Source organism: Podarcis erhardii (assembly GCF_964252035.2).
Source record: "Podarcis erhardii genome assembly, chromosome: 6".
NCBI classification, from domain to species: domain Eukaryota; kingdom Metazoa; phylum Chordata; class Lepidosauria; order Squamata; family Lacertidae; genus Podarcis; species Podarcis erhardii.
Genome location: NC_138510.1, coordinates 67,259,183 through 67,273,894, shown reverse-complemented (window position 1 = coordinate 67,273,894; position 14,712 = coordinate 67,259,183). Strand labels below are relative to the sequence as shown.

Genomic DNA, 14,712 nt, shown 5'->3' with positions numbered 1-14,712 from the left:
AAACCTCAGTATTTTCTCACGTGAAAGTATGCTGTTGCTGTCTGCTACTTATAACATTCTTAACTGGAGTCATTCCCCTCAGCAATTCCAAGTATTTAAGACTTATAAATTAGTACTGTTTTCCCAGTAGTGATGTATGGAAGTGAAAGCTGGACCATAAAGAAGGCTGATCGCCGAAGAATTGATGCTTTTGAATTCTGGTGCTGGAGGAGACTCTTGAGAGTCCCATGGACTGCAAGAAGATCAAACCTATCCATTCTTAAGGAAATCAGCCCTGAGTGCTCACTGGAAGGACAGATCGTGAAGCTGAGACTCTAATACTTTGGCCACCTCATGAGAAGAGAAGACTACCTGGAAAAGACCCTGATGTTGGGAAAGATGGAGGGCACAAGGAGAAGGGGACGACAGAGGACGAGATGGTTGGACAGTGTTCTCGAAGCTACCAACATGAGTTTGACCAAACAGCGGGAGGCAGTGGAAGACAGGAGTACCTGGCATGCTCTGGTCCATGGGGTCATGAAGAGTCGGACACGACTAAATGACTAAACAACAACAACAACAAAAATTAGTACTGTAGGATATACAGTGGGAGCAAGGAGACAGAAGAGTGTCTTTTTCTCTCTCTGCCCCACACCCATAGTGTACTGCTATAACATGGCAGAAAATTCCAGATCTGTAACTTCTTTATATATATAAAAAGAAGTTAATTTTCTAATGCAATTTCTTCCTTTCTTCAACTTAAGAGCTTTTTTTCTCATGTAAATTCAGTGCCAGCTGGTAAGGAAACCATAGGACATTATACCACTTGTTGCCTGTGCACACACAAATTAATATTCACCGTGACCTGCACCCAAGGAAGAGGTAGATCGGAACACCCATAAAGCTTCAGAAATGTGATCTTGTCACTTAAACAAAAAGGCATCCATCACTGACTATGACACTCCTGTTCTCAATAATAAAGTTTCTTCATAATAATACATAGCTGACATAAACAACCCTAATTTAACTGTTATTCTTTTACCATCATAATTGTTGTGTTAAAGTCTTAAGACAGATATTTACTTTTCACTGTCTATGGTGGGAGTAATTATTTTCTTTGAAACTATTAATATGGCAGCTGTCGCACATAATTTGCCTGACGGTTAAAGTGTACATGGCAGGGGACAGGACAACCTAGTTAACTACATAATTAAAGCATCCTGAACTGTCCTCCTCCCCCAATTTAGTTCACATTGTTTAATTGGGAAGATGAGGATATGGCACAGAGGATGTCCAATGGAGAGAAACGTCATTTGGAAAGGAAGTGTTTAAAAAGGGGGTGGATTGCGAGCATAAGTTACTTAATATTACAAAGGGGAACACATTCAGAATTGACGTGTACAATTAACTCAACAGAAGTTTGTATCACATTTACACTGCCTCCTCGTGCAGCCTTATTCCCTGTCTACAGCTTATATATACCAGCCTGCGTAAATTTATACAGCTTGGTGTGTGAGTGTGTATACATATACACATTCATTCCCTCTATTTTATGCTTGTAACAGAATGCCTGGAGGCATGAAACAACCCAAACTCTTATATTGTATATATTTTTTGAAACATTTTTTGTACTTCTGCAGATCTTGGGGAGTTTACTGATACCTTCCTCTTGTGGAATGGATGGGAATGTTTTGGCTACATAAGTAGCACCTGAACACAGAAAACAGAAGTTTGACCAGAAACTTATGGAAGTTTATAAATATTGTTGGTTTCTTCAGGCTTGATTCCAAATGCTGGTTTTGACCTACAGAGTCTCATGCAGTTCAGGACCCCAATATCTCAAGGATTACTTCTCCCCACATGAACCAACCTGGACCCAAGGTTCTGCATGTTCACCTCCTCTGAGGAGGTACGGAGGGTGGCTCCCCTAGAAGAGCACTTCTAGGTTGTGACTTCCCAGTTTTGGAATACCATCCCCAGGGAGGTGTGCCTGGCATGAACAGTATGTTTTTAGCTGCCAGGTTAAAATATTTGTATCTACCCAGGCCTACGGAGTTTAATTATCTGCATATTTTTAGTAGAGTGGGGTTGAACTAGATTTGCTGTGCACAGTAGTGTGAGCATTTTAGGTTGTTCTTATTATTGTTTTATATCTATTTTTAATCTTTGCTTTTGTAAGTTGCTTCGAGTTCATTTTTAAAGCAACAAATAAAAATATTTATAGATAAATAAAATAAATAAAATCTATCCTACTGTTTCTTATGAAATACTCCATTTTGATTAATTTTTCCTAAAACCAACTTTAATCCAAATTGAGAAAAAGAATGACCTTGCTGTGTTTAAGCCAGTAATGTGTACACAGCCCTAATTAGACATAACAAAGCACTTCAAAAAATGGGCATCCTGCAGTTTCAGATTAATTAACAGTATGTGTGGGTTCCTATCATTATATACCAGGAACAGTAACAGCACAGAAGCCAACACAAAACCAATACAGAAGGGAATCGAAGGAATTAGTAAACAAGCCTTTAGTAAACATCTTTGATCCTAAGATTCAATCCAGAAAGGGCCCCTCTGGACATGTGTGTTTTCGTGGATGCATTCTGCAACTTGTCACTGATGTACTAATAGTGCATTAGTGGTGGGTGGATTCAGGACCATCCACACATCAAGCCACCTTGTTAGATATTTCAAAAGAAAGGGGAGGCTCTGAGAATGAAAATAGATTTTAAATATGGAAGGTCAAAAGGCTTGGTTAGGTTATCTTCTTGGCTGCAGGACCAGCTGACAGGTACTCAGTAACTCAAGACAAAGCTGGCCTAGAATGGCCGCTCACTGCTTCCACAGGGGTGGGGTGATGGTTGCGTCCCCTCGTGCTCCGCCTTCATCCTTGGCAGCCAGAACATGTTCGCAGCCAGCAGGATTAAGGGGCGTTCTTCCCGCCAAAGAGGGCAGCTTCAAACAGTCCAATAAGAGGTCACAATCAGAAGGAGTGCCACAATGTTTTATTGTGCTTTTAATTCTGTTGGGAGCCGCCCAGATGGGTGGGGTATAAATAAATTATTATTATTATTATTATTATTATTATTATTATTATTATTATTACTGAATGGCCAAACATTGTGACAACACAATATGAGATCCTGCCCAAGAAGTTTCTCATCTGTGTCCATTACAGGAGAACAGGTCACACAACCATTGTTACAGCCTTATTTATGTGTGGTAGGTCTGACAGAACTCCTATTTACTCTCCACACTCCATATCTAGCCACACTCCATATCTATCCTGTTGTTTCTTAAGAAATAATGGGTTTTGATGCCCCTTTCCCCAAACCAGTTTTGATCCAAACTGAGAAAAAGGAACAACCCAGCTGCATTTTATGCTGGTAATGGATACACAGCCTTATTCTGGTTGCAATAGTGTAATGCGCAGCTTTCCAAACCGTGTGTGTCTCCATGAATTATACCTGCAAAGTGTTAATTCTGTTCGAAACGATGCAGAAATGTGTATTTTGAGATAGCTAACATTTGATTTTCATTCACAGGCTTGAGCTGGAGAATCTTAAATTCTATGAAAAGGTGATTCAATTACTATAATAGAAAGCTGGTAACTCCCAAAATAAATATAACCTATGTTACAGAGCATCATAAAACTTGGGATTCTTTGACACATTTTCACTTCCTTCAGTTGTGAAAGGAACAATAATTCCCTAGGGAGCTGAGCAAGAAAGTTGTCACGGCTCATGATTCATCCAAATCCATTAATGTTTGTTAAGCACTTTCAGAGTATCATCGATTCATTCCCTATTGAATATAAAGTATTCATGGGACGTTAAGAAGAACTGTTTTAATCTGATTTGACTGCTTTTTGTAACCCTTTCCCCCTTCAATCATGTCCTTTGTTCTTAGTTTAGCAGGCAAAATCAATGGGAATTCTTAATAATTTTTGTACAGCAGGCCTAAAGCTTACTTTGATAATGCATACAGGAAAACCTCTGAGAACAGTACGGAGAATAAACAGCAGGGCATTGCATTCTTGAGTAGAAACCATCAAGACAAAACTTGCTGTGTATTTATTTTTGTGTGACACAGACTGATAGATGAATAGGAACGAATAGGAAATAAGACACTTGGACATCACACAAAGCTGTTAAGGTGTTTTTAGAACCTGTATAAAACTGAAGTTTGGTGCATATGCTACATAATAGTGCTAATATTCTCTAGAGAAGGGGCAGGCTGCATGGACTGCAGCAAAAGGGGTAGGGTTGTTGTTTTTAACATAGATTTTGGCTCCTCCCCTGTGCCCCCAATCCAGATCCTCCATCACCCCACACCTGCACTTTGCATTGGGGGGAAAGCTTCCAATTGTCCCCCAGTGTGAAGTGTAGGTGTGGGGCCCCAATCAAGCTTGAAGCCACTTCAAGTTGAAAGTGTTAATTCCCCTATCCTTATTTAGGTCAGCCCCACTGCACTGGCAAGTTTTGAAAACAATGGCCTGCACTCAAGGCAAACTATCCTGCTCTGGTTCTGTGAAGGCACCCATGGGGCAAAGCAGGGTGTTGCTCACAGCAATACTAATGACTTGCTATAAGGCTTCTATGCCCTGCCCCTTTTGAAGAACTGGAAATTCTTAAAGGGCCAACCAACGCTCTGGCACTTCTGTGCCCCATGGCCCCTTTGCACTGTTGGACTAGAGCTGCAGTTCCTGGGACTCAGAACAATGCATCCAAGACAGCCTTGGCTTTGGTTTGATGGGTCTCAGACCTGCCAGCCTCAGGTTCAGTGGACCCCTGATCACCAGCAACAGGCTCAGATCAGGAAATTCATTCCTGGTCACTCTAGAGTCTTGACACAAGCAACATTATTAATATAGTTTGGATTTAAACTATTTGTAAGCTGGAATTGTTTTAGTGACTTGGCTGCTTCTCAAGTAACCTATGCACATTAAGAAAAAAAATCTGCATAGGAAGGAAGTAGTGATAAGGTCAGCCATGTTTCCTGAATCTGTATATAGATAGGCTGCTAGCTATCTAGAGTAGGAGTTTTTAGATACATATTGTATCCCACTCTTGCTTTATAACTGCAATTTGCACTTCAGACTTTTTATTTATTTTACAAATAACATGCATTAGTGTGAGGTGCCCTGGGGATAGTTATGTTGACAAACAGCACAGCAAACAATAAGAAAATAATTGTAACAATAAAATACTACAAAAGGTCAAAAGAAGTAAAATAGCAGATAAAACTAGCAGCAATAAATGGTCTTCCAAAGAACAATTAAAAGGCCCGGCATTTTTATATATGAAAAAGATGTTCAGATTGATAATTTTGCTGCTTATTTCACAGGGTAGTCCTTATTTTTCACAGGACCATACAGCTGGGTTGGGGAAGCTGTGAATGTTGTAGCCAAACTTCCAAAAGCCCAGCTACCATGGTCAGTTCTGGTCAGGGATGATGTAAATTGTATCCAGCAAAATCTGGAGGGCCACAGGTTGCCCATCAATGCTGCAGGTCATGTAGTCTGCTATACTGCTGCAAGGCAGGGCCCTGCATTCACCATCCCACCACACATTAACCCACTGTGGTACAGGACCAAAGATATGCATGCTGCAGAAAGGCACCTGCAGAGATGCTGCTCCAAAATGACTCTTTGCCATCAAGCTAAAATGGAACTGAATTAAGGCTCCTTCTTTTAGATGCCACAACTGCAAATTCTTTTTAAAAAGAAAGGCCATGCTTGCAATGCCCACATGGTAGCTTCACATTTACACAAAAATGAATGGCACAAAACATTTTCCATACATAGCCCTACAGATGTATAACCTGTACATTATTCTCAGATCACAGTACATCCATAGTGAATTGCTGTGCTCCACCTTCAGAGAGGTATGTCATTGAAGTCCTCACTATGCCTTAGCTAGCATAAATAAAAGAAAGCACACTTTGTGTGTGGCAAAAGATGGAACTCCATTTCTTTCTAAGGCGTTTTCTGTTTTACCTCTGCATTTGAGATATCATTGCCCTTTCTGGGAAGGAGATTGCTTACAAAGAAGAAATTATAATGACTACCATGCTGTAGTAAATTTCCTTAGGCAAGTATAAATGATCATTTATATTCCTATTCTGCATGTAACAGTGACATTAATGGAGTCACTGCAAAAATTAGAATCTATTTTGTATTCACACAGCACAGGTTACCATTCAATGCACCACTGAATCACTTTTCCCTCCATATATATATAAAGCCCTTCTTAGTCACTGTTTCGTTTTAAAATAAGCTTAATGTCTTCAGTATTTCAAACTGGTGACATTTTCCTTTGGTGAATCAAATGACAATCCAAAGAATGAACAGCTAAAACAATGAAAGTGATAACTATAGCTGTTGGAGCTTCTACATGTTTACAATATGATACACAGTGGGAGACTTGCTAAATGAGGCATAGGCAAACTCGGCCCTCCAGATGTTTTGGGACTACAACTCCCATCATCCCTGACCACTGGTCCTATTAACTAGGAATGATGGGAGTTGTAGTCCCAAAACATCTGGAGAGCCGAATTTGTCTATGCTTGTGCTAAACCTTGAGCCTTGAGCATGGTTGGAAGAATTCAGAAGTGTTTGCTTCAGTTTTTGATTAATCAAAATTTAGTCCTGCACCCAAAGCAGGATAAACTGTGGATAGTCTTAGCCATGCTTTAAACAAGCCAACTTCAAACCATGGTTCTGTCTTCCTTCAATAAATTAGTTAAGATGAACCACTACTTAGTGTTTTAGACATAGTGTTAAACTATGCTTAATAAAACATGGAGACAGAAGCTTCCAGGCTCCTCCTAATTGCTTATTGTAGTGATACTTAGCAATTATGTAAGTTATATGTTCTATGTGCAACCAATTATTTCTAATTAGTTAAACTTTAAAACTCCCACTGGTTTCAAAGCTGGATGAGGAATTTAGAAACAGGTGGATAGCCCACAGCCCTTAATGTAAGCAACTCAGAGAATCTTTATTATAAGCCACCAAGAGATTACAGGGTGGTATATAAATGTCATTAATGCATAATAAATACATTTTAAGGAAACTACTCCTACTCAGGAAACTACTACTACTCCTATTCAGAAGGGCCAGACCAGAAAAATAATATCCGCTAATAAAATGTGGGGGAATAAAATGACAATCCATCCTCAAAGTGGACATTCTGGTTTATCTTACAAACAAACTGGATCAGTTCATCTTTGCATATACATCGCTGGATTTGATTACTCTGCACTTGTTAACTGTGAGCTGAATATGTTAATATTTCCACTGAAAATGATTAATGGAGATGGTGTGAGATCATATGAAAGGTCATGGAAGAGAAGGCAACCAATGACTACTAGTCATGATGGCTACATGTTGTCTCAAATATCAGAGGCAATATGCCTGTGAATACCAGTTGTTGGGGATCATTAGTGGTGGAGCGCTACTACACTCAGGCCCTGATTGTGAGGGTCCCACAGATATTTGGTTGGCCAGTTTGGGAACAAACTGCTGGACCTGATGGCCACTGGTCTGATCCAGGACAACTCTTACGTTCAAATCTAGCATGCTTGATCCATGTTAGATCTTTCCTGCCTGGAAGTCAAGACTTGATACTGCAGTCATCAACTGATAAATCAGTTGATATGAATTTGTGAATCCATCCAGACATGGAATATTAAATTCTCTGATTAGCTGCCAACAGGGAAGAGAGAGGCTGATAGCTGTCTTGAATAAATATAAGAAGCCATGACTTCCCCTGTAGTTTGCCTACATAACTGGTATTCATTTTATTGTAAATAAAGAGTCTTGCCCCAACAGGATATATGGCATGGGGAAAACTCTGCTCATTCCCACTCATGCAGACATATGCCCTAGTCAATGATCCCCTGCATGTGTGGGGTTGTGGTAAAAACTGCCTACTAAGGTTTCCTTGTTCACTACAGTGAATAGAGCAGTCTACATGCATTAAAAAATATAAGCTTGCAGCTGTCTTATGTCATTGAGGTGAACAGGGAAAGTTGCTGATATAGAAACTCCATGTGTTCATAGAAGTGGGAAGGTAATAAAAATGATGTGAGATGATATGTTAGAGTAGTCAAAGCAGCTTGCCTCTCCTCAGGGAGCTGAACTAGGAGATTGGAGTATGCTCTGGCTTGTGGTTTTGTCAATATTTTCTATTACAGTGTTGCCTAGAAAACTGGGCAACAGATTGTTTATTTCTCCTTATTAGCCCTAAAATTTATCATTTTATAAGTAACTGCTGCTGTTTGGTTTACAATAGGCCCTCTGTCCTTTGCACTAACATTTATATAAGATAACTATAGCAGCAGTAAATAAATTCAAGCCCATTATGATATACAGACTTTTACACTCGTTCCAATGGATGAATGTAACACAGGAATGGGGGGGGGGGGGAATGGAGTAAGAACATTTGAAGAAATGTGCTATTAAACTATAGTCAGCCCACATCCGCTTGAGAATGCTTGGCTGACATTGAAGAGGGCCTCACTGGAGCAGAGGATGGTATTTAATATGCTAGTCTTGCAGGTGATTCACTGACTTTCAGCTTGGATGACAGGTAAATGTTAAGCCAGACCTCTTTCTCAGCATTTGCCAACATGCATTTCGAATTTAAAGAGCTTCCTAATATTTGCTAACTCTTTGAAATGTGTTATGCTGGAGAAGTAAGTGTTTGTTTACCTAATGCTTTTGAAGAAAGGGCAAATCAAAATTCAGTATTTGAGAAATTATATGTTAATCAAAACTGTTCCAAGAATCCAAAGGTATTTTTCAATTAACTAGCTGCTTAGGTGCTCTATAGATATTACAGAAGCATTGTGTAATAACATACATGGGGAACATAAAATGCTTTATTTTGCTTTCTGCTGCCTGTTTAGATCTGTGGTATTTATTTTTATGATGCCAGCCTATTTCTGTTTCAGTTTATTAAGATTCATGTTTACTGTTTATTTGTGCACCACTTATCCACGGCACTACCATTAATAAAATAAAAACAGCACTTATTTATATTTGTTTTAATGCTTTACAGATTTTGTATTTGTATTTAGGTATGATTATTCAATGTACGGTAAGTTTGTTTTTAATTGACATAGCTTTGGACATGTCTTCTATGCTTTTACCTGGACACTTTATGGAGATTTTTAAAAATCAAGTGGTTTGTTTGTTTGTTTGCTTGCTTGCTTAATAAATGAATTGCTGTTGAAGACTATGCTGCACCTACATTACAAGAGTAAGGTTGATTTCATAGGTGCCTTTCAAAAAAGTCATGTCTGACTGGGATCTATGAACATGAGGAAGCTGAGGGGAGGTGTCTCAGTCTGAGTGACAAATTACTGAGACAAACAGCTAAGCAGATAGATGAGTTAAGCACATCCTCAACTTTAGCAAAAGGGCAAGGAGACCATAACACGCAACCTCCTCACCAATGATTTTCATAACTTAACTTTCAAACAAAGCAATCCTCGAAAACAAATATAATCCAAATACCTTCTTCCAGCGCTTTTATATAGATGTTAAATAGAATAAAGTATAAGATGGAACCTTGTGGAGCACCATACATTGAAAAACCAATACTGTATGTTCAACATAAATAATCAAGCACCACATCTGAGGCCTTCCGGGAAGTTAGCAGTCTTTGGTCACCCTAATCCCACCCAGCATGGCAACCATCAAGCTCAAAAGTGATGGGCCTTACACCTTCTATGATTTTGTCAACATCTTTAGGACTTCACAAACTAAAAGCTATTGATAACAGCCGACAAGCAGCTTTGAAAGGTACGTTCAACATGAAATCCAGTTCAAAACAGACACAATCACTTGTTTCACCAAAGTGCTTTGCAAATTCATCACAGTGGGCCACTGAAAGATCTTCCACTTTAATACAAGGAGCAAAGTGTAGAATGCCCATTGCCACTCAGAACAGGTCTGCTAACCAATTCTGCATGGACACAATGATGCCAAAGCACCATTGCTGCTATGGTGTGGTTCATAAGATGAGTTCTAATCTATGTTCCATCTGACTCATCACAAGTATTCCTGCACTGTTGGTCTAGCCATCATAAGTAGGAGAGGGTGCTCTGGAGCAATTGTATTTTCTCATTCCAGAGGTTAGTCAGAATTTGGTAAAACTCCCAGACAATGCACTTTTGAAATGTAACCTTTGCTTGTGTCTTTAACCAAACGTCATATTGGTTGTTTCCGTATCTGGCAATGTGAAATCAATTCAAAACACAGGATTTTCATCACTTGGCTTGCATTCATATAAATTAATGAAGCATCCTACTAAACAACTGTATTTCTCAAAATGTATTTTGGGGTAGCTTTTGGTCAAGAATATGAAATGTCAGAATTGAATCCCGATGAGCTCAAAATAAGGACAAACTCTGAAGAATCTGTTCTACACATGAATTAGTCATTTTCCCTGCAAAAGCAGCTTGTACAAAGATGTTCTCTAGTCAATATGTCCTGCAGCACAAATCACTTTCAATAACTATTAATCGGCATCTTAAGTGATAAGACAAGCAAGTTTCACAAGACATCTTTTTCAAGCACAATAACAATTTAATAGCAAAGTAAACTGAATTAAAGCAAAATTTGAGATCACACAAAAAGCTAATTCAATAAAAGGTGTACTATTACCTAACACGTTTGTCTTACAAAAGCTATTGTATGAATGCTGTATTCTAGTTCAGAAGCCCATAATAACCTTGAGGCTGCCTCTCTGTGTGAAAAAAATATGCTGATGAAATTGTGCTCTTCCTAATGAGCACTGAAAATGTGCCATTAAGGAATAACCTTTTCTCTTTGCTTTTAAAATCAGGAATGTATGAAAAATACGATTTGTTAAATAGGATCTTTTTCTTCCCTTTGGAGCCATTTAATTATATAGGAAAGAAAGTGCTGTCATTGTTCGATCCATGACAGAATTCTGGTTGTTTTGAAGAGCATGGGATCATGATACTCCCAAAATGTATGTCAAGAAAACAACCTTTGATCTGCATATAATCAAGCATTTACAAAGAATTTGGGGAAATGCCTACTGATCTGAAAAGAGTAATATTTAGTCTTTCTGGCATTCAGCTTCTTAACAAAAAGAGCTTATCATATTTTTCTTTAAACTTGTAAGTTGTCTTGAATAACAAATATCTTACTTGGTCCTCAAAGGAAAGAGCCTGAGCAACATCTCTTGGAAATCCATCAATAACAATACCCTCTTCATCAGGAATCTGCATTAATCTCTGCTTTATCTCAGTGATGGTTGTTTCCTTGCAGTGTGAAAAACAAGCACAAGAAGGTTTATTAGTTTGTTAATAGTATATATTAAGAATGCATACAAAAGTCTTGCCAAAGCGAGTAACATGCCATTGCCATGTTTGTACCTGTGGGGCTAACTCTCCAGTGGTAATTATCTTGGCAATCAGGCTCCACTTTCGATTACTACTTGTGTTGTGGATCTTCTTTCTTAACAATTCACCAACAGATATGTACTCAAATCCATAGTGTTCAGCTATTTTCAGACTCTGGGTTCCCTTTCCACTTCCTGGACCACCTATTATTTATAAGAAAAAAGGCAATTATATTTTCTCAGATTCATTACGAACTACCCACCACCTGTGCCAGTCTGCCAAAATCTTTCCCAAAGATGTGGAATGTAACATTCTCCAAATTGCTAACTAGCTGCACACTAGGAGATTTCTCAGACTGCGGTCCAATGGAACCCTGGAGTGCCACAATGCAGCCCAAGGGGTTCCACAAAGAAAAAACTTGTTAATGGTGGGAAAGTGCACGAAATGTGTGATTTCAATTGAACCGCAGCCATGGGAATTAAATGCACTACCCAAGCAATAGTCATGGGAATCCCTTTCTTTCTTTCCCTGACTGCTATAACCAAGGGTTAAATCAGAAGCTACTAGGGAGGGTGGCATTTCCTGACATTGCACATCACCTGCAGATAGGGAGAAGGGTGAGACAGAGGGGAGCATTGTACAGGTGTGGCAGTGGAGCCAATCCAATGCACCTGCCCCCTCCCAGTCTCAGTATCTGGTGGAGACACTTGACACTGGAAAGTCAGGTAAGCAAAGCCACTCTACACTGATATTAAGTTAAATGTGTTGTTCAAGCACCTGTCATGGGGATCCCTCATCCTCCTCTTAGCAACTAACACTGAGCTGCAGCCTCGGGAAAGGGTTAAATATGCTGCTCTTTTAACACTTAAGGCAGAGGTTTTCAACCTTTTTGAGTCCACAGCTCCCTTGACCAACTGCAATCTTTCTGTGGCACCCCTGTGGGGCTCAGGAGCCCAGTTATGTCACCTCTTTCCGGCACAGCTGGCAGCATCTCACCCTTTTTCAAACACCTTGTAAAGTGTTCCCTCAGCCTACTCTCCTATCCCTCTCCTTGGGAGTCCTCCAGGCAGCCGCTGCCGCCGCCTCTGGTATCTGAGCTGCACCCCCTTGCCCAAAGAGAGGTGCCTCCTCACACTGCCCCACAGGGGGCTTGGAAGCTCCCCCTGGCCAGCCCCAGAGGCCCCCATTCACCTGGGGACCTTGTAGCTGGGCTGCTGCAATGAACAGCTGTGCATGCCTTTGGGAGGCAGAGATGCAAGAGGGCACCCAGTGAGGGAGGGAAGGAAAGAGGGACAGAGGCCAGTGCTGCCTGCGGCACTCCTGACAATCATTCAAGGCACCCCAGGGTGCCACAGCACACTGGTTGAAAACCACTGAGCTAAGGAGAGCTAAGAACTCTTTCTGATGAGAACAGAACCCTTAAGAATGGCAGTCAAAACAAAGGCTTCTCCCATCAGTGGAGACCAGGAGATTGAAAAACTTTCTTGTCAATGGCACTGCTCTTCAAAGTTGCCAGTCCAGCTGTGTTTCCCTTGCTTGCTCTCCAGTTAACTAACTTGCTCCCTTCTCTTTTCAAGATAAAGGTTTAAACTGGTGAAACTATGTGGAGGGAGGGATGCCACACTGCCCCCCATATTTGGGGAGGAAATGCTTTCTCCCTTGAAGGGTTTCCCCAGTTGCAGCCTTGTCCCCTATCAAATAAAAGTGAAACAGCCCATTCTGTTTGGAGCATCAGAAAGAGGTGTGCTATTAGGAAGCACATAGGGTGTAACTATCCCTGGTATCCCAAAGGTTTGGATATGAAGTCTGATAGTTTCTCCTATTTATAGGCTTTTTTGTTATTCTGGAGACGCTGGAGGCACTGCCACTTCTGCCTATTACATCTGGCAGTCCCTGGCACTAATAACAAAACACTTCGGCATTTGGGCAACTTGCTGAATATGGTCAAAACAAAATAAAAAAATTCCTTCCAGTAGCACCTTAAAGACCAACTGAGTTAGTTCTAGGTACCCCTCCCCACCTTCTCACTATATAGAAAGGTCCGGTGACTTCTGTTTCAGTGTATCTGAAGAAGTGTGCATGCACACGAAAGCTCATACCTAGAACTAACTCAGTTGGTCTTTAAGGTGCTACTGGAAGGAATTTTTTTATTTTGTTTTGACCATGGCAGACCAACACGGCTACCTATCTGTTGCTGAATATGGTTTTCCAAACAATTCTTTGTTTATCCCGGTCAGTCAATTTGCCTACATCACTTAACCCTCATCCTCCAAAGTTATCTATGAATTGATGCCCATTTCAAACAGTTAATCCATTGGCTAAACGGTTAAAAAAAAAAGCCACACTTAATCCAAGAAAACTATTCGTTCTCCTTGCCTTCTTACCTATGACAAGGATGATCTTAGGCCGAGATCTTGCAGGATCAAATACCTCATATTCTTCAATAAGTTCAGCTGTTTCTGAGAGATCCGTGTCACTCTCTATGGAAAACTGGTGGATTGGAGGAAGTCGCTCATACCGTCGGTAAGGAAAGTTGGGATTGTCTGGGAGCACTTCATAATAGTAAAAAGAAAGAAAGAAAAGAAAAAGGAAATATGAAAACCAGAACTCTTCTTACATTTACCGGTAATGAAGATCAGGAATATTTTAACAATGCAACTGTTGGCATGAAATTCTGGCTGCCTAAAAAATAATTAAAAATAATAATGAGGGGCTTCTTATTTTTATACAGTTAGGTAATGTTTTCAATCCATCTGTACAGTGGTACCTCGGGTTACATACACTTCAGGTTACATACGCTTCAGGTTACAGACTCCGCTAACCCAGAAATAGTGCTTCAGGTTAGTAACTTTGCTTCAGGATGACAACAGAAATCGTGCTCCGGCGGTGCGGCAGCAGCAAGAGGCCCCATTCGCTAAAGTGGTGCTTCAGGTTAAGAACAGTTTCAGGTTAAGTACGGGCCTCCGGAACCAATTAAGTACTTAAGCTGAGGTACCACTGTACTGGAATGCAGTAATGTATGCAGTGGCAGCAAAGGCACTGGCTGCTCTAACATCTCACAGGCAGGCACTGCACGTCATTCAAGCTGTTAGAAAAGTAAATCGTCCCTTTAAGAAAACTTTGGGTGGGATTCAACTAATTTTTTAATAAGAGCCAGTGAAATTAATGGACATGATTAAGTTAGGTCCGCCGACGCCAACAGGGCTACTCTGAGTAAAATACCACTTTTTACCTTTTCCTCACAGAACCAGTTCCAGCTGGTTGCGGCTGGAATATAAAAATTCCTCACGGCAAACAGTTACGTTGTAGCACTTGAAACAATTATCAGTTTAATTAAAAAAAAACCCTGCC

General features: G+C 40.2%; 1 protein-coding gene across 1 annotated transcript in view; it reads right to left on the bottom strand.

Moving 5' to 3' along the window:
• The window catches only part of AK5 (adenylate kinase 5), an 88,674-nt gene that overhangs the window by 61,935 nt on the left and 12,027 nt on the right, over positions 1–14,712 (bottom strand). Inside the window, exons 3-5 of the mRNA XM_081868351.1 lie at positions 13,746–13,913; positions 11,395–11,564; positions 11,167–11,280 (exon numbers count right to left, since the gene is read on the bottom strand). Coding sequence (XP_081724477.1) covers positions 11,167–11,280; positions 11,395–11,564; positions 13,746–13,913 — 452 coding nt within the window. The remainder of the gene's footprint in view (positions 1–11,166; positions 11,281–11,394; positions 11,565–13,745; positions 13,914–14,712) is intronic.